Below are 21,521 nucleotides of genomic sequence, written 5' to 3' on the forward strand. Positions count from 1 at the left end.
ATCAAAACAAACATTCAATCAATGCTCAAATTTGATTTTTAAAGTGAAATTATAAATCTATGCAGTCATGTAGGTGTAAGGCAAAAAAATTCATTAGAATGAATTAGTAACTCGTTCTAACAAATTATTTTTATCTTTTTCCCTGAGTCTTTATCTTATTTCAGTAGCTGTTTATTTTTCCTGGTATGCAATTTAGTGAACCAGTTTAGATTGGTACCCCATCCTGGGCTGGTCCCTGCCAAGTACTTAATGCTACTGGGACATGCTCAAGTTTCAAATGAAACTAAACTTGAATTAAGCAGGTTTAGAAAATGGATAGATGAATGGAGTATACATGCATTTAAAGCCCTAAGGATGGTGTTTACGAACATTGAATATGTTCAGCTAAACTGTGAATGTACTGTTTGATCCACAACCAAAAGAAATTCTAGGTGGTTATAGAGCTTCTAGGGCCCCATTCTCACAACTCTTTTCCAAAATATTTTCACAGCTTTTGGAAATAACAGATAATGAGCCATCTGATTGCACATTTTTGATAAATTCTGTGAAGCATTCATCTTTTTTTGTATATATTAAATTTACCAATGAGAGCCAGTTCAAAAATGCCTTTGAATATTTTAGATATTTGTTAATGTCTTCAACTAATTAAACACATTGAAGGTTTTGTTTTCCTTTTGGCTATGTCAGTGTTTGTTTGGCTTACTTTGTCTTACAATTTTAAAATGTTTTGTTTTATAGAAATATATTTTGTGTCTTGGAATGTCATTTTGAAAGCAATAAAAATAAAAAGGTAAAAATTTCAGAACTCAGACCTTGTGAAACTGCAAACGTTTAGTGGAACAAAATACACAAATAAATGTACATGTATATGCACAATGTTCCTGCCTTGCACCCAGTGCTTTCTTTTTTCTGATAGGTTCTTGCTCTATAAGACCTATGGAGAACTTGGTTCTGGTAACACATGGAGAATATTTCACATGGTGATTTGCTATCTATGCCTGGGATACCCAGAACTTCAGAGCAGACTTATTTTTTATGTGGGTGACTAGCAAACATTCAAAAGTACTTGTTCAGTCAAACATTCAGGTTTGTTAAGAAACAGGAGCAACTACTTGTGGAAGTTTGTTCTTTGAGATTTTGGTAATGAAATTCCTCTGTTTTATTTTAAATAAGTGTTACATGATAAAATACAACAGCAGCTTGTGTGATAGGCGCTATACAAGTTTTGTCATGGTAAGAAAACTGCTCCATTAACTGCCATTAATGAAATGAACTAAAATTAATTTACCGCTATGTATTTATTTGTTAAATGCATTAATGTAGCGGTGCATTATATTGTATAATCTTTTGTTTTTAAGTAAAATAATTGTATTAGGGTGGAAAATTACCTATGCTAACACCTTGATCTGCCAATTACTAAATTTTCAATTTTGGGTCCTAAATAAACTGATAATACTGTTTTATCTGTAGCACACCTTTTTGCAGATGATAATGTTCTTTACACTCTGTCAAATTCATTTCAAATGGATGACAATTCTATACTTAGATTTAAGTGCTAGACAAAAAGTCCAGAATTTATCATTGGCCAGGACAGCAATTATTTTATTCCTTCTTGTGATGAGACATGTTAAGGTTCCATGGCAATGTCCATCCATCCATCCTCTTCCGCTTATCCGAGATCGGGTCGCGGGGGCAGCAGCTTGAGCAGAGATGCCCAGACTTCCCTCTCCCCGGCCACTTCTTCTAGCTCTTCCGGGAGAATCCCAAGGTGTTCCCCGGCCAGCCGAGAGACATAGTCCCTCCAGCATGTCCTGGGTCTTCCCGGGGCCTCCTCCCAGTTAGACGTGCCCGGAACACCTCACCAGGGAGGCGTCCTGGAGGCATCCTGATCAGATGCCCGAGCCACCTCATCTGACTCTTCTCGATGCGCAGAAGCAGCGGCTGTATTCTGAGCCCCTCCCAGATGACTGAGCTTCTCACCCTATCTTTAAGGGAAAGCCCAGACACCCTACGGAGGAAACTCATTTCAGCCGCTTGTATTCGCGATCTCGTTCTTTCGGTCACTACCCATAGCTCATGACCATAGGTGAGGGTAGGAGCGTAGATCGACTGTTAAATGGAGAGCTTTGCCTTGCGGCTCAGCTCCTTTTTCGCCGCACCAATCCGCCTGTCGATCTCCCGCTCTATTCTTCCCTCACTCGTGAACAAGATCCTGAGATACTTGAACTCCTCAACTTGGGGCAGGATTTCGCTCCCAACCATGTGAGGGCATTCCACCCTTTTTCAGCTGAGGACCATGGTCTCGGATTTGGAGGTGCTGATTCCCATCCCAGCCGCTTCACACTCAGCTGCGAACCGATCCAGAGAGAGCTGAAGATCACGGCCTGATGAAGCAAACAAGACAACATCATCTGCAAAAAGCAGTGACCCAATCCTTAGTCCACCAAACCAAACCCCCTCAATGCACTGGCTGCGCCTAGAAATTGTGTCCATAAAAGTTATGAACAGAATCGGTGACAAAGGGAAGCCCTGGCGGAGTCCAACTCTCACTGGAAATGGGTTCGACTTAGTGCCGGCAATGCGGACCAAGCTCTGACACCGATCGTACAGGGACCGAACAGCCCTTATCAGGTGGTCCGGTACCCCATACATTTGGAGTACCCCCACAGGATTCCCCCAGGGACACGGCTGAACACCTTTTCCAAGTCCACAAAACACATGTAGACTGGTTGGGAAAACTCCCATGCCCCCTCCAGGACCCTGCTAAGGATGTAGAGCTGGTCCACTGTTCCACGACCAGGAACGAAAACCACACTGTTCCTCCTGAATCCGAGGTTTGACTATCCGACGGACCCTCCTCTCCAGGACTCCCGAATAGACTTTTCCAGGGAGGCTGAGGAGTGTGATCCCTCTGTAGTTGGAACACACCCTCTGGTCCCCCTTCTTAAAGAGGGGGACCACCACCCCAGTCTGCCAATCCAGAGGCACTGTCCCTGACGTCCATGTGATGTTGCAGAGGCGTGTCAACCAAGACAGTCCTACAATATCCAGAGCCTTGAGAAACTCTGGGCGTATCTCATCCACCCCCGGGGACCTGCCACCAAGGAGTTATTTGACCACCTTGGTGACCTCAGTCCAAGAGATGGGGGAGCCCACCTCCAAGTCCCCAGGCTCTGCTTCCGCATTGGAAGGCATGTTAGTGGGATTGAGGAGGTCTTCGAAGTACAGTGGAACCTCGGTTCACGACCATTAATTCGTTTCAAAACTCTGGTCATAAACCGATTTGGTCGTGAACCGAAGCAATTTCCCCCATAGGATTGTATGTAAATACAATTAATCTGTTCCAGACCATACAAACTGTATGTAATTATATATTTTTTTAAGTTTTTAAGTACAAATATAGTTAATTAAACCATAGAATGCACAGTGTAATAGTAAACTAAATGTAAAAACATTGAATAACACTGAGAAACCTTGAACAACAGAGAAAACTAACACTGCAATAGTTTGTGCTATAGCGCTACAAACCGCTGGCTAAAACACTTTTTTTTAATGAGTTTTTAAGCACAGGGAAAAAAAATGAACATTTGAAAAAATCTGTAATTTAATAAACCACCAAGAAAACTTAACATTGCAATAATGCACGCTACAAACCGATCGCTGTAAACAGAAGTGAAAACAAAATCAAGCCCAGTGCATTCTTTAACTGCCTTCCTACCTTATTCGTCCAGCCCCCTCTCTCTCGAGCTGCCTGTGTGTGTGCGCATCTCTCTCTCTCTCGTGCTGCCTGTGTGTGTGCACGCGTCTCTCTCTCTCACGCTGCCTATGTGTGTGCGTCTGTCTCTCTCGCGCTGCCTGTGTGTGTGCTCTCTCTCTCGTGCTGCCTGTGTGTGTGTGTGTGTGTCTTGCTCTCTCGCTCCCTCTCTCTCTTGCTCGCTGCGCAGGAAATGCACAGGAAGAGACTGAACATGTACAAACCGAAAGGGAAACTGGCTTGTTCGTATACCGAGTGTGTGGTTGTGAACCAAGGCAAAGGTTTGGCGAACTTTTTGGTCGTAAACCGATTTGTACGTGTACCGAGACGTTCGTGAACCGAGGTTCCACTGTACTCCCCCCACCAACCCAGAATGTCCCAAGTCGAGGTCAGCAGCGCACCATCCCCACCATATACAGTGTTGACACTGCACTGCTTCCCCCTCCTGAGACGCCGGATGGTGGACCAGAATCTCCTCGAAGCCGTCCGAAAGTCGTTCTCCATGGCCTCCCCAAACTCCTCCCATGCCCGAGTTTTTGCCTCAGCAACCACCAAAGCTGCATTCCACTTGGCCTGCCTGTACCTATCAGCTGCCTCCAGAGTCCCACAGGACAAAAAGGTCCTGTAGGACTCCTTCTTCAGCTTGACGGCATCCCTCACAGCCGGTGTCCACCAACGGGTTCGGGGATTGCCACGACAGGCACCGACCACCTTGCGGCCACAGCTCTGGTCAGCCGCCTCAAAAATACAGGCACGGAACATGGTGCATTCGGACTCAATGTCCCCCCCCTCCCTCGGGATGTGGTCAAAGTTCTGCTGGCGGTGGGAGTTGAAGCTACTTCTGACAGGGGACTCTGCCAGACGTTCCCAGCAGACCCTCACAACACATTTGGGCCTACCAGGCCTGACCGGCATCCTCCCCCCACCATCAAAGCCTACTCACCACCAGGTGGTGATCAGTTGATAGCTCCGCCCCTCTCTTCACCCAAGTGTCCAAGACTTGTGGCCGCAGGTCCGACGAAACGACCACAAAGTTAATCATCGAACTGAGGCCTAGGGTGTCCTGGTGCCAAGTGTACATATGAACACCCCTATGCTTGAACATGGTGTTCATTATGGATAATCTGTGATGAGCACAGAAGTCCAATAACAAAACACCGCTCGGGTTCAGATCGGGGGGGCCATTCCTCCCAATCACGCCCTTCCATGTCTCACTGTCATTGCCCACGTTAGCACTGAAGTCTCCCAGCAGAACGAGGGAGTCTCCAGAAGGTATGCCCTCTAGCACCCCCTCCAGGGACTCCAAAATGGGTGGGTACTCCAAACTGCTGTTCGGTGCATACGCACAAACAACAGTTAGGACCTGTCCCCCCACCCCCAATGAACAGGCTCCAAGTCGGGGGGCAATAAGTATGCCCATACCCGCTCTGCGCCTCTCACTGGGGGCAACTCCAGAGTGGTAGAGAGTCCAGCCCCCTCTCAAGGAGATTGGTTCCAGAGTCCAAGCTGTGCATCGAGGTGAGCCCGACTATATCTATCCGGAACCTCTCGACCTCGCGCACTAGCTCAGGCTCCTTCCCCTTCAGAGAGGTGACATTCCATGTCCCAAGAGCCAGCTTCTGTAGCCGAGGATCGGACCGCCAAGGTCCCCGCCTTCGGCCACCACCCAACTCACACTGCACCCGACCTCCTTGGCCCCTCCCATAAGTGGTGAGCCCATGGGAAGGGGGATCCACGTTGCCTCTTCGGGCTGTGCCCGGCCGAGCCCCATGGGTGCAGGCCCGGCCACCAGGCGCTCGCCATCGAGCCCCACCTCCAGGCCTGGCTCCAGAGGGGGGCCCGGTGACCCGCGTCCGGGCAAGGGAAAACGTTGTCCAAAGGTTTGATTCATCATTGGAGGTTTGTTGAACTGCTCTTTGTCTCATCCGTCACCTAGGACCAGTTTGCCTTGGGTGGCCCTACCAGGGGCATAAAGCCCCGGACAACACAGCTCCTAAGATCATTGGGACACGCAAACCCCTCCACCACGATAAGGTGGCAGTTCAAGGAGGGGTCCATGGCAATGTGCTAGTTTGAATTAATTAAAAATACAGTCATCCCTCACCTATCGCGGGGGTTATGTTCCAGAGCTCCCCGCGATAGGTGAAAATCCGCAAAGTAGCGACCTATATTTATTTTATTATTTATACATATTTTAAGGCTTTATAAACCCTTCCCACACTCTTATAAACCTTTGTCACTCTCTTGTTCACCTTTCCCACACTCTTATAAACACCTCCTATGCTCTTAAACACTTTCTGCATTCTTAAACACCGCAGACCAACACTGCACGCTGCAGGCAGCGATCAGACGTCGATGTGTCTGCACTCGCTTTGTGAAGGGGGGCAGCTGAACTCACGCTGAGCAGAAATGGACTTTGTGCTGCTTCTGCCAAAATGCCTGCTTGTCGCTCTGCGCGTTCGGAAGGGGAGGAGGAGTGGGGGTGTGTGAGGGCTGAACGCACGTTAGCTCAAACCCCCCTCCCCGGAGGCGCAGTACGTTCCTGCCACTTCGCATTGTCAGGGGGGTGGGGAGCTGAATGAATGCTAAGGAGAAGTGGACTTTGTGCTGGCTTTGTGCTGCTTGTCGCTCTGCGTGTCAATAATTTAAAGCCTGTACATCACCTATTTTCCTGTCTCACTGTCTTGTCTTGCGTGAAGTTAAAATGTTTTATAATAGTGAGATGTTACTCATATCCTTAGCCCCGACATCCACATATCATATGTGTTAACAAAGTGTGTTTTATAAGTTTACATGTGTTTAAAGCATGTGGGATGGATATTTTAAGGCTTAAACTATAAAAATGTTTATTTATATGGTCTTTCTATATCGCGGATTTTCTCCTGTTGCTGATGGGTCTGGAGCATAACTTCCGCGATAGGCGGGCAATCACTTGTATTTAAAAACCCGCGAAGTCGTGAATCCGTGAAAAGTGAACCGCGAAGTAGCGAGGGATTACTGTAGTATGATTCTGAGGGGACTGGCAGAGCTTGGGTGCCGCGGAGTGTTCAGTGTAGAGGCATTGTTTAATTGGTCATCTGTTCAACATCAGCACTTCACGGAAAGTAATTAGAAGGTGGCATCCCCACACGAGTATAAAGAGCCTAACTAAAATAGAACAGAAAGGAAAAAGGAAAAAGATCGCTGGGTGTCAGAGGTAAAATTGGAGGAGAACAATCTGGGAGACACCAGTCTTACTGATTAATTGTACAGAGCAAGGCAGAGGGATAAGTGATAGCTCCAAGAGAGGTGAAAATGCTCTCGTCAGCAAGGGAGACAGACTACGGAAGCTGATGGAAGGAACAGATTCCGATGTGGCAGCACCCAAGGATGGGCATGACGCCTTGGCAATTGTGGGTACCAGTGAAGGTAGAAGTTTGGGTCCGCGAGTACCAGAAGTGGTGGATCATGAGGATGCAGCGTGCTGTGACTGAGGGATTTCCCAAGGTCCTGATGAGAACGAGTCAAGAGAAAAATAAGGCATGACAAAGAGTTTACCTCTCCCATATGCATTTTAACTTATTTACTGGATTATTTATTGTTAATTTATTCCCTTATGATGCTCTGTATTTTGTTTTGGATTTAGAGCAATTTGTAAAAATAAAAGCACACAGCACTTTAAACAATCCATGCTGTGTGTTATGTATCCTTATTGCCCAGAACATCCTCAGACATGACTATAAACAACCGGAGTTCAAAAGTGTTATGCCAGCTGCTCACATGCATATGTTCCTAAGCAATGTATAACATAAAGCTGCACAAACATTCAGAAGAGGGTGCAGTGCACAACATTGGGAAATTAATGTAGTAAATATGAAGACAGTAATAAAGACACAGCAGAAATTCCAATTTGGACAACCCACATATGGAATACAGAATTTAAGGAAACTGTTTGTGTCTACAGCACAAATACTGCATTTATTTTTGTACTACATCTTGGCATGCAAGCAGATGTTCCATTTCCTCTGTCTCTATCACTCAACAAATTTTAGATTTTTGGTATTTATTTATCATTACCACATAACCATGCATATAATACTTTATCTAGAGCAACCTCGACAAAAAAAGTTAAAGTTGTTTAACAAAACAAACTAAAGGAAAACAATTTCTAAAATGAAGACTTTGATGAGTGTTTACTCAAAATACTGTGTATAAGGAAGTATTTTTTTCCTTAACTATGTTATTTCATTCAAAAAGGAGTTATATAAGCAAACAAGTGTTGTATATCTAAAATTTAAGCATGCAAGTTACAAGTATAAATAAGGAAAGTACAGTAAGTGAGCAATTTATTTATTCATTTTCTCACCCTACTTTTGCACTTGTACTTGTGCACCCATCCATTGTCACAGCCTTCTTTCCACAAACCACAAGACAAGCTGTTATGGCAAGTCACAATTATTAAACAATTATTAAACACAAACACACACATATACCCTACAAAAAAAGATCAATGAATATGCTAAAAATCAAATTAAAAGTATCCCCTAAAAGTTGGGTCATTTATTTAATAACAATTCATGATCATTTCTCTTCATCAAGGAATTTTAGTACATATGATACATGTCTAAGAAATTATCAAGGTTTAATGAACACAACATACAGTATAAGCTGACATGATGCACATGTTCTGAAAAGGCAGAAAGAACATTAGTCTGCAGAAAGAGCTATTGAAAAGAGTTGATGCATTTAAATACCTAGAATCAGTGGTAGCCCAAAATGTAGAATTGGATGCAGAGATACTGAGTGCAGTGTGGCTGTAACAATTTTAAGAAGATATAAGGTGTTGTGTGACTGAAGATTTAAGGCAAAGGTTAAAGTTAAGGTTTTTACAATACCTGTAAGACCAACAATGATGTGTAAAGCTGACAAATAAAATAAGCATGGGAGAAGTTGGATGTGGCAGCAATGAGAATCTTTTGATGGATGTACAGAGTTACAAAGGAAAACAGATTGAGACAGAGTACAGGAAAGTAGGTGTTGAAGTTGAATGGACATGTGACAAGGGGAAAAAATGAATAAAGAAAAAGAAGATCTGAAGGAAAGTGGGGTCTGACTGGAGAGGAGGTTAAGGGCTGAGCTGTATGGAGAGTGTAGATCAGGCACATCCATCCCCACATTTGATTGAGAAGAAATAAAGAGAAAGAAGATACAAAATGCTTAGAAATGGTGTTCATCAAAACACTATGTAAAATATTGACTAATGAATGAAAACAAGAAGCTAAATTGACAGGTAACTTCTTAACTCACCCCATCCGTCCATATGCTTTGCTGTAGGTTGGGTCAATTTCAATTGCCCTCTCACAGTCATTTGTTGCTTCAGTGTAGTTTCCCAGTTTGCTATGAGCTGCAGCTCTACAAACACGAGTAAATAAAATATTTATAAAATGCTAATCACAAATATGCAATTATCTAATACTAGATTATATTGAAGATTTTTATTATTTATGTATTGAAATATTTTGGAAATTTCGCCTCTAGGTGTCAAAAACATTACTTGCTGTTTTTCCTATCTTTCACATTGAATAATAAAATGACAAAGAATACTGCAGTGCAATCCAAGATAAATAGCTTGATGTTTTCTACATTACTGGCTTGTTTTTTTCAAAACAATGTCTAAGTGGGAATGGTTGTTCTATGTCTAACCATAATTAATAATAATAATAATAATTCATTACATTTATATAGCGCTTTTCTCAGTACTCAAAGCTCTATCCACACAGGGAGGAACCAGGAAGCGAACCCACAATCTTCCACAGTCTCCTTACTGCAAAGCAGCAGCACTACCCTAATTCAAAGTAACATATTAAATATAGTATCTAAACTTTCACTATGGTATTTTTTAATATTTGCCCAAAATTACCTCTTAACCAGTTTCCAGTTGTTCACCATAGCCTTTCATTTACTTAATTGGCACATCTTTAGAATGTGTGAAGCAAACCACAATGCCACAGCAAAATTCACATAGACATAGGAGAATGGGCAGACTCAACACCGGCAATCAGGATTTCAACCTAGGACACTTTATGGTAGAAACAATAACCACTGCACCATCATCACCGAAATTCACATTTATTAATAGAATAAGCAACAATTGATAGCAACAATTTTATTCCTTCTTTACTTATTCTTGTATAGAATGCCAATAATGTGGCCATTTGGCTGAGCTTGCAGGATTCAAACTAAAGGAGACAATGTGGTGCAAAGTCAGATACAGCAAAAGAAACTCATGTGTCTGTTCCCTCCACAGTCTGGACTTCAATGAGCTAAAACAGCAGTAATCACCCCAACATGGCATTGCCTACTAGTCCACATACACACATATGGACATCTGCAATAACCATGGATTACCTGTATGTCAGATTGGATTAGATGAAATTTATTAATCTTCTATATGATCTACAACTGTGCAATAGGCATCACTGCTACTGTACTAGAACATTTATACTTTTTCCAACTCTTTCATCAGAGAGTCCCAATAACATTGCTTTGTTACCTGGGACCCTAACTCCCTTTAAACTTCCATTTGTGTTCTTTTGACAAGAATTATGATTTGTCAATGACTGAACAGTTTTTTAATAGACACAAGGATCATATCCCAAGAACACCTCATCACACACAGCTGCAACAGTTTGAACACGAGACTGACTCTTCTTCTAATGTGTTACATGTTTATTTTTCTGGCTACACCATAAAATACTTTGTTAATTAACTTTCTAAACAGTTTATTTTTATGAACCGTTTTTAAACGGTCAGGTTATTTTTATTTCTTTAGTAGTTTCACTTTTATTGCAAAGATATGGCACCAGACCAAAATTGCACAAATTGTTTGCTCATCTACAGTTTTCACTATCAATATATTTAAATTTGGGTCCATTAACACTTGAATTACCAGAGCCTACGAAAAAACTTGTAAATCTGGCCCACCTTAAATCCCTTTGCACCTCTCCGTCAGCCTCTTTTGTCTTGTAAATGTGTCGATAAGACCAAGCAGCAAGCAGCCTGCTATACCATCCCCCCATCACCTCAGAACAGGCAAGAAGTTCTCCCAGTTCCTGCCTTGTACTATAAATCTTGCTGCTTTCAAAGCAAACACAAATCTGTTTCTAAACTAATTCCATAATGGGTGTATAAGTGACAATTTATTATTACTAATTTATAAAACTTACCTTGGATTCCTGTAAATATGAATATGTAAAAAAACAAGAAATCGTGTATGCCAAAAAAAAATCAGATTTATAAAACCTAGTGTATACACATTTCTACACAATTTACCTTTACAAATCTCAATCACCTTGCAAAGCTGCATATATAAACACACCTCAAAACTCATAACACTGCATACAACATACCTGCTTTCAGTTAACAAAAGCAGCTTCATTCTTACTAGGTGCTGTTACTGTAATATGAGCACAGTAAATTGCTCTGATTACACTAGGAAAACTGGACACTTTTGCAAATTGCCTTTCTATGTTCGTAATTTTTTTATGTTAACAAAAACACGAAAACTGAATGTAGTGCCTTGTTGGCCAGTTTACTGCTTCCAGCACAATGGGAATGATGGAGTGAAGGTTGGCAGCTGGCTGGTACAATGAAAATTGACAAAAGATATGTACTGACAAAAAACAAAAATGTTCTTCAGTGCAAATATGCAGCATTGGCCCTATTAAAAGGGAACTACAATAGTCTGTACATCATATTCATCACTTTGAGGTTTAACGTTTTTGTCACATCAACATACATTATAATAACAGTTTGGTGATATCAGTAATAATATGCATGAGAAATTACTTAGCTGGTTTGGCTGCGTTTTGTTTCTTGATCATGTGTGTCCCCAGTATACCTCATTATGTATATGCAAATATTACAAAATCAAAAAATATCCGAAATTTGAAATAGTTCTTGTCCCAGGCATTTCAGATTAGAATACTTAATCTGTATTTACAGTAGCTCTGACCCATGTGTTCGCAGCATTTAAGAAGTGGGAAATGACAACACCCTTGAAGAAAGTGGGAAATGCAGTAAAATCAGCTAAATGATGACTCACATGAATAACAATTCATATCACTGAGCCATTATTATAATAAGTGTAGTATATACAGGAGCCTACAAGAGGCATAATTTCCTGGAAGCAGAATTAGTTTTGGCACTACTCCCAACCTGAGTTTGAAAGTCCATTCTTGGGCAAAGATTCAGGAGTTTAAAGCAGGGGGTATGAGAAAAATGACACTCTAGAGGCACTGTCATACAGTAGAATATTTTAAATATATGCATGTTAAGGAAATGGGAGTTTCTGTTAATGTTTGTAGAGAAAACCAGTTTATGTGATTTTTTTGTAATCTTTGTACTTTTGTAAACAGATATCTTCAATTTTTAGCAGCACAAGTGTCTGTGTGCATGTATGTATGGATTGTTTTTATACCATCACCCAACCTGTTTAATTTTTTTCAATATGACCCTGCATGTTCTTCACTTCTTTATGTTGCCGTTTATCACAGACTTTGGTTTACTCCAGCTCCTCAAAGGAATGACTATCTAGAAAAATGGTGACTTAAATAAACTACATGTCTGGCTCTATTTGAGTGCATTTTTATGAATCCCATAAAGAACAGTTCGCTGTCATTTGGCTTCATCTCCATTACAACTCTAACTAGGATAGCAGCATTCCACAATGAACATGCGTTTTACCTGTTACAGTAATAAACTGCATTCTTCAGGTCCAGGTCTATAGCTTTGGTGTAACATTCAATTGCAGAGGTGTAATTCTCTTCCTTCATATGATTATTTCCTATAAAAGCAACAAATATAGCTTTAAGAAACATTGCAAATCTATTTCCCCCCCTTAATTTCTTCCACTGAAAACAAACACAATTCTTAACTGTAACACCCCACCTATCTTTTAAAAAGATCACTTTAAACACACCTGCTAATTTAATGTAGGTGTATTTGATGCAAAGTTGATATAAAGCAGGTCATTGATACAGGTCTTTCAGACCATTTTCTTCTACTTTTTAATATAGAAATAATGATAGAAAACACTCATGAGAAGCATATTGTTAAAAAACGCTTCTTTGACTCATCAGCAACTTTAAAACTTACAAACATTCTAACCAATCAGTCCGTTTATAGTGCCAACTATAATAGCGAGGAGAATGTAAATAGTAAGGTGGAAAGATTTAATACTAAAGTGAGGGCTGCTGTTGACATAGTTGCACCTGAAAAGACAGTTAAAAAATCTTCTAGCATTGTTATACCTTGGAAGACCCAAAGAGTGTCTGATTTAAAGAGAACATGCCGTAGAGCTGAGCGTAAATGGAGGAAGACTAAACTAACTATTGACTATGAGATATTAAAAGTTAAAATAACAGAATACAATAACACAGTCCGTCTTGAGAGGCGCTGCTATTTCTCTAAGATTATAAATAACAATGCTAGTAATCCCAGAGTCTTATTTTCGACAATTGATCATCTGTTAAACCCAGGTAACTCAAAGGAATGCCTCCTAAGTACTTCCAGTAAAACCTGTGAGGCTATCGCTGTATTTTTCAATCAAAAAATTAATGATATTAGAAATAACATAGTATATCTCCCCAACACTAAGGATCCCCCGAAACCCCAGTACTCCATAATAAATAAATTAGAGTCTTTCACTAGGATAGATTTACCTGATTTACATAAAATAATTTCTCAAATGAAACCATCCACCTGTGCCCTTGACCCAATACCAACAAATTTTTTCAAAGAAGTATCGGGTGTGCTTATTGATAATGTTCTTGACATAGTAAATTCGTCATTAGATACGGGGGTCTTCCCAGACTGTCTTAAGACTGCGGTAATTAAACCCCTACTTAAGAAAAATAATCTCGACCCCTCTGCTCTTGAAAATTATAGACCCATCTCTAACCTGCCTTTCTTAAGTAAAATTCTAGAGAAGGCAGTCATTATGCAGTTAAATGAGCACCTCAATAAACATGCTATTCTTGATAAATTTCAGTCAGGTTTTAGAACAAATCACAGCACAGAAACTGCACTCGTTAAAGTAGTAAATGACTTGCGGGTAAATGCAGACAGAGGCCATTTATCTGTTCTCATCCTCTTAGATTTGAGTGCCGCATTTGACACTATTGATCATAATATTCTTAAGAATCGCCTTAGTCAATGGGTGGGCCTCTCTGGCAGTGTCTTAAACTGGTTTGAATCCTACCTGGCAGGAAGAAAATTCTTTGTTAGTTGTGGTAATTATAACTCAAAGACACATGATATTCTATATGGTGTTCCACAAGGCTCTATCCTGGGTCCGCTGCTCTTCTCAATCTACATGCTTCCATTAGGTCAGATTATCTCGGGACATAACGTGAGCTACCACAGCTATGCTGATGACACACAGCTGTATTTATCAATAGCACCTGATGACCCCAAATCTCTTGATTCGCTAACACAATGTCTAACCTGTATCTCAGAATGGATGAATAGTAACTTTCTCAAATTAAATAAAGAAAAAACCGAAATCTTAGTGATTGGCAATAATGGATACAATGAGGCTATTAGAAATAAACTGGATGCATTAGGATTAAAAGTCAAATCGGAGGTAAAAAGCTTAGGGGTAACCGTTGATTGTAATCTGAATTTTAAATCGCATATTAATAAAATCACTAGGACAGCATTTTTTCACCTAAGGAACATAGCAAAAGTTAGACCTCTTATATCATCGAAAGATGCAGAGAAATTAGTTCATGCGTTTGTCTTTAGTCGGCTAGATTACTGTAATGCACTCCTCTCAGGACTACCCAAAAAAGACATCAATCGTTTGCAGTTAGTGCAGAATGCAGCTGCTAGAATCCTTACCAGGAAAAGAAAATCCGAACACATTTCTCCAGTTTTGATGTCACTACACTGGTTACCTGTGTCATTCAGAATTGACTTTAAAATTCTGCTTATGGTTTATAAAGCTTTAAATAATCTCGCCCCGTCTTATATATCGGAATGTCTGACACCTTATATTCCAAATCGCAACCTCAGATCCTCAACTGAGTGTCTCCTTAGAATTCCAAGAGCAAAACTTAAAAGAAGTGGTGAGGCGGCCTTCTGCTGTTATGCACCTAAAATCTGGAATAGCCTGCCAGTAGGAATTCGCCAGGCTAATACAGTGGAGCACTTTAAAAAACTACTGAAAACACATTACTTTAACATGGCCTTCTCATAACTTCACTGTAATTTAATCCTGACACTCTGTATATCCAATTCATTATAATAACTATTCATTCAAAATTTGTACTAACCCCTACTCTCTCTTCTGTTTCCTTTTCCGGTGTCCTATTGGTGGTGGCTTGTGCCACCACCATCTACCCAAAGCACCATGATGTTCCAACAATGATGGATGGATTAAAAGCCAGAAGTCTGTATAACCATCAGCATAAAGTGACTCCATGAGAACCCTAACTACAAAGAGGACTATTTCATTTATGTTAGGTAGAATGCCCAAAGGGGACTGGGCGGTCTCGTGGCCTGGAACCCCTACAGATTTTATTTTTTTCTCCAGCCTTCTGGAGTTTTTTTTTGTTTTTTCTGTCCACCCTGGCCATCGGACCTTACTCCTTTTTATGTTAACTAAGGTTGTCTTATTTTAATTTCTTATTTGTCTTTTATTCTTCTTTTCTTCATTATGTAAAGCACTTTGAGCTACTTTTTGTATGAAAATGTGCTATATAAATAAATGTTGTTGTTGTTGTTGTTGTATTTGTTACTGAGCTAAGGTATAGATGCTTTTGAAAAGGTTGTCTTAGAATAGTACTGTATATTTAAAGACAAGGGACATTTATGTAAAAGAGCTTTGTGTGACTTAATTTATAAAAGGCTTAAGTAATACAGAGCAGAATGGCAAAAAAAATCAAATGGATGGAAAGATGTATCATGGTGTTTCTATTAGTTACCTGGTGCAAAACTCTTTCAAAAATAAATATCTAAAAATGACTTGTGGCAAGTCTTCTAGCCTTTGATTACTTCCAGGATTTGGACTGGTTCCCAGGACTCCAGGGAACAATCGCCTAGAATCTTTCTAAGTTACTCAGATGTCTTTTAACTCTCAAATCCCTGCACCTGTTTAACAGGCCAGATCTACCCCAGGTCAATCATTAGTAATAAGTAACATGGAGCCATGTATCATACATAGAGTCTCACCGCTCTCAATTGTTGGACAAGGTAAATACAGAATGTGACGATGGACAAAAAACCTCTGAACCTTAATTTAACTATACACTATTAAACACCAAACAATAAATGTTAATCGTTTTTGCATGTACCTTCATTCTTCAGCTGCTCAGCTTTTTCTGCATCTTCTGGAGAGGGAGAAAGTTTTGCATTTGACAGACTGTCAATCTGGTAAAATATTAAAATAAAAAAAATATAATAACAAGTCATTACAATGACAAAAAATGTAATGCAGACAGCTCATAGAATGTATTTGTACAGACTATGTTATACCATGTCAACTATTCTCCATTTACACAGCTTTCTTCAAAAAATATTTTTAAGAAAAAAACAAACTCACTGTTAACTTTCAATTACTGTACTTTTACCAAAACACATGAAATAATAAGGGAGTGGGTGGAGTGAATCTGCCTAACAGCTCCATGCTCGTATATTCAATTACTTCTGCAGCTCCTGTGAGGAGTTTCATGTGAAATACCCACACATGTGTAGGGTTTTTGTCCCCTGATACTCCCAATCATCATCACATCCCAAAAGCATGCAAGGTATGTTGACTGTTAAGGATATGAGAACAGGTGTCTGAGTGAATGTGCTTCACAAAGCTTTAATCCTAATTAAAACAGACAATCTGTTTTCAAAATCAGTCAGTATAGCAGAAGGGTTACACGTGATGCCTGTGTAGCTATCTACAGTATCTATTTTCATGAGATTGCAACATCTTTGTCATCACCTTAAAACACTAAAGTTCTTTACTGCAGTGTGACCGTATTTTCACTTTTTTCTGTTGTGTCATTTGAAGCAATCAGTTTTCATTCTAACTACAGTTTAGTACTGGTGGTGCACTGTTCTGCACAGATAAACGTAAGCAACACAAGATATGCATTTTAATACTAGAAGTAAATGTAACCCGGCAAAATTAAATGCGGGTTGTATATGGACATAATGTATATAGGAAACAAACGTTAAAAGGAGTCTTTTGAGAAAACCAACAGTCACTGCAAGCCAAATATAACATGTTTTCAATATGGATGACGCAAGCCACTTTAAAAAGATCCAAAGGCTGTACCCTGCCCACAGGCCTTAAATCTGTTACCCTTGCCCGAGGCACAATGTCACTTTCGAAAGCTTAGTTTGTGAATGCAGTGTAGGCTGAAAGTACAATTTTGCAGTACTTCAGGGTGTCTTCATTTCAGATGTTCAGAGGACTCCAGTTAAGAAATAAGACAAGATCACACTCTAGTAGTGTTGAATCTGAAGTAAAATTTTGATTTCACTATTGATATCAGCTTTCGGACCAGTACCAAAATTGTTCAGAATCAAAAAACAGATAACTCAAACTCTGCCCATCTTACTCCAGCCTCCTTGGTGTACCACGCCAGGCACCGCTTCTTCCTTTGTGTCAAAGCAATGGGGAGAGGTGGGTGGTCTCTCCTGTGAAGTCCAAATCTCATTAAAGCAATGAGGAGAGATGGGGTTCCCAGTGAGGTCTTGATCATGTTGAAGGATGGTTTAGTTTCATGAAGTCTACAAAATGGACAGTTTTCCATTTCTAAACTGGCAAGTGTCAAGTTGGGGGGGTTGAGGTAGAAGGGAAAGCTTAAGTTTACTTCAGGTAACAAAACTCCTGAATTGATGGTACCGTACTGTTTTAAAATTTGTGTTTTCCAGTACTTTTCCAATACCAATATACATCATAACCCTACACTATAAGTGAATAGAATGAACAAAATTACTAGGGAAATTATAATTTATATTTCTAAAAAAATTATTTCAATGTTTAAGATAAAAGTTATGTTGAAGAGAAAAAAATCATGAAATACCAATACAGCAATACAAGTGGCTAGAAAACCAACTATCTCAAGTTTACAACAAAAAGAAAACAGGGAATAAATTTTTCTGGCAAATGTTTAGTGTCTATACAAGAGAGCATACCTACCTTAAAGAGAGCATTTAAGAATATATCTGTTAGAGGCTGTGAAACTGCCAAGTGGGTGTCATCAGGGCTAATTTTAAATGTAGTCTCCAGGCACTGTATGGCAACTTGGAAAACACAAAACAAAATACAGTACATTTCTTAATGATTAAAATGAAATGATATCATTAACATTTCTAGGAAATGATATATTATGTGTTTAGCAAAAGATGCCATGCCAATGTAGTTTGTGTATATATATACTGTATATATATATATCACCTTTGATAGGTGATCCGTAATACTTTTCCGTCGGCAACATGCCTTGGTCCAGTGCATACTGTGCTTTCACAGTCAAAGCCCTTCTTCAAAAGCCATGAGTTCATCATCATGCCTTTCACCTTACACTCCAAATTGTAACCTTAGATCTTCAAATGAGTATCTGCTTATAATTCCAAGAGGTAAACTTAAAGAAGTGGTGAGGCAGCCTTCTGCTGTTATGAACCTAAAATCTGGAGTAGCTTACAAATAGAAATTTGCCAGGCAAATACGGTGGAGCACTTTAATAAACTGCTAAAAACTTATTATTTTAACATGGCTTTCTCATAGCTTCATTTTACTTTAACTCTGATATTCTATATATGTATTTAATTATCATTAGTATTCATGGTGGCTCAGAAATCCATACTAACCCCTACTTTTTCCGGTTTTGCCACCACCTCTTGATCAAAGCACCATACTGTCTCTACATTGAAGGATTGAAGGTCAGAGGTCCACATGACCATCGTCATCAAATTCTTCCATGTGAAGCCTGAAAACCATGAGAACTGATTGAGAAGATTTAAGTTTGGTAGAATGCCTAGAGGGGGCTGGGCGGTCTCTTGGCCTGGAACCCCTGCAGATTTTGATTTTTTTTTTCCTCCAGACGTCTGGAGTTTTTTTTTTCCTTATTGTTTTTTCTGTCCTCCCTGGCCATCAGACCTTTCTTTTATTCTATGTTAATTAGTATTGCCTATTTTTATTTTTATATTTTATCTTTTTTCTCTTTCTTCATCCTGTAAAGCACTTTGAGCTACATCATTTGTATGAAAATGTGCTATATAAATAATGTTGTTGTTGTTGTTATCACTATGCAATGCACATTCCAAACAAACTTCAGCATTCCTCCTAACAGTGTCATCCCAAATCCCAGCTCCGTGTATGACTGTATGTGTATGTGTATTTTTCTACTTTTATTTTTCTATTTTTATTTATTGATCACTCCTACCACTTTATTTTATGTGGATTTGTTCCCTGGACACACTTACTTTTACAACGTGGGCATGGATTTTTACACGCCGAGACTCGCCTATTCAAGTACTCAACTTCGAGTGCTGAGAACAAATGCCAGTGCCGGTGTGGTTCCCTATTTACCTGACGAGGTAAGAAGGCGGTATCGTGGCAGCAGAGCCGGCACTAAGCTAAAAATGAAGCGGCTTGCGAGAAAGTGGCGTTTTAAGCCTTCGGTGCCTTCTGTTATTCTGGGGAATGTGAACTCAGTCTCAAATAAGATCGACGAACTGGCTGCGCTGGTGAAAAATGTCAGAACCTTCAGAGAATGCAGTTTGTTGTGTTTCTGCGAAACGTGGCTAACTAACACCATCCCAGATGCTAATGTGGAGCTACCCGGGTTTAGCACCGTTAGAGCGGACAGAGACGCAAGTACCTGTGGGAAGCACAAAGGAGGAGGACTCGCTCTCTATGTTAATACACGGTGGTGTAACTCTGGACATGTTAAAGTCAAAATCTCCACTTGCTGCAGGGACATCGAACTGTTGGCCGTAAGTCTGCGACCCTATTACTTGCCCAGAGAGTTTGGACACGTCATTGTTGTCATCGTGTATATTCCTCCTCGGGCGGACGTGGAGATAGCGAGTGACATCATCCATTCTGCTGTTGCTAAGTTACAAACGCAACACCCCGAGGCACTTGTGCTAATCGCTGGAGACTTTAACCATGTGACGTTGGACAAAACATTACCTGCATTCTCCCAGTATGTGGACTGCAACACCCGGGGAAATAAGACTATTGATTTACTGTATGCAAACGTTAAAGACGCATACAGTGCCACCCCGCTGCCTGCGCTTGGGAAAGGAGATCATAACCTGGTTCTGCTTCAGCCTCACTACAAACCAAAAGTGAAAGTCCTACCTACAACCACACGATCATTCAGGAAGTGGACCCCGGAGGCTGAGAATGCTCTGAGACAATGTTTTGGAACTACAGACTGGGATATCCTGCAGGGATCACATAGTGAGAACATTGAGGAGGTTGTTGACTGCACTACTGACTACATCAACTTCTGTATGGACATTGTAGTTCCAGTAAGAACTGTACGCTGCTATGCTAACAACAAGCCATGGATTACAAGTGACATCAAGGGCCTTTTGAACCAAAAGAAAAGGGCCTTTAAAGAAGGTGATCAGCATGAGCTCAAGCGCGTGCAGAAGGAACTCCGAGTCCAGCTCAGGGCGGCGAAAGAGCAGTACAGGAGAAAGCTGGAGCAGAAGTTGCAGAACAACAGCATGAAGGAAGTGTGGGATGGGATGAAGATCATCACTGGCTGCAGCTCAAAGCGGGGTACCACCATCGAGAGAGACGTGAAGAGAGCAAACCAAATGAACATCTTCTTTAACAGGTTTGACCACCCTAACCCACTCTCACCTCGGAGTACTGCACTCTGTACACATCCTTCTGCTGATACCAACATAGGAGAGACATCCCCACCCACAATTACAGCAGCGCAAGTGAGCAGAGAGCTGAGGAAACTTCGTGCCAGCAAAGCAGCAGGTCCAGATGGAGTATCGCCACGACTGCTGAAGGTCTGTGCATCAGAGCTGGGGGGTCCTCTACAGCGCATCTTCAACCTGAGCCTGGAACAGGGGAAAGTCCCGAGGCTTTAGAAAACATCTTGCATCACCCCAGTCCCAAAGGTATCACGTCCTGGTGAGCTGAATGACTTCCGGCCTGTCGCTCTAACATCACATGTGATGAAGACCATGGAGCAGCTGCTGCTTCACCACCTGAGGCCACAGGTCCAACATGCCCTCGACCCTCTGCAGTTCGCATACCAGGAGAAGGTGGGAGCGGAAGATGCCATCATCTATATGCTACATCGATCCCTTTCCCACTTGGACAGAGGCAATGGCGCTGTAAGAATTATGTTTCTAGACTTCTCTAGCGCCTTCAACACCATCCAACCTCTGCTCCTTAGGGACAAGATGACAGAGATGGGAGTAGATTCATACCTAGTGGCATGGATCGTGGACTATCTTACAAACAGACCTCAGTATGTGCGTCTCGGGAATTGCAGATCTGACATTGTGGTCAGCAACACAGGAACGCCGCAGGGGACTGTACTTTCTCCGGTCCTGTTCAGCCTATATACATCAGACTTCCAATATAACTCGGAGTCCTGCCACGTGCAAAAGTTTGCTGACGACACTGCTATCGTGGGCTGCATCAGGAGTGGGCAGGAGGAGGAGTATAGAAACCTCATCAAGGACTTTGTTAAATGGTGCGACTAAAATCACCTACAACTGAACACCAGCAAAACCAAGGAACTGGTGGTGG

The 21,521-nt window shown here is 41.0% G+C and overlaps 1 protein-coding gene across 4 annotated transcripts in view; it reads right to left on the reverse strand.

Moving 5' to 3' along the window:
* Positions 1–21,521, reverse strand: part of sgtb (small glutamine rich tetratricopeptide repeat co-chaperone beta) — a 65,896-nt gene that overhangs the window by 26,518 nt on the left and 17,857 nt on the right. For 3 of the 4 annotated variants that reach the window (XM_028805479.2, XM_051929699.1, XM_028805481.2), the window contains exons 3-6: positions 17,934–18,037; positions 16,090–16,165; positions 12,479–12,578; positions 9,041–9,145 (exon numbers count right to left, since the gene is read on the reverse strand). In XM_028805479.2, the coding sequence (XP_028661312.1) occupies positions 9,041–9,145; positions 12,479–12,578; positions 16,090–16,165; positions 17,934–18,037 (385 nt within the window). The remainder of the gene's footprint in view (positions 1–9,040; positions 9,146–12,478; positions 12,579–16,089; positions 16,166–17,933; positions 18,038–21,521) is intronic. The other variant, XM_051929700.1, reaches the window with a different exon arrangement.

This window comes from Erpetoichthys calabaricus, chromosome 7 (genome assembly GCF_900747795.2).
Source record: "Erpetoichthys calabaricus chromosome 7, fErpCal1.3, whole genome shotgun sequence".
NCBI lineage: Eukaryota > Metazoa > Chordata > Cladistia > Polypteriformes > Polypteridae > Erpetoichthys > Erpetoichthys calabaricus.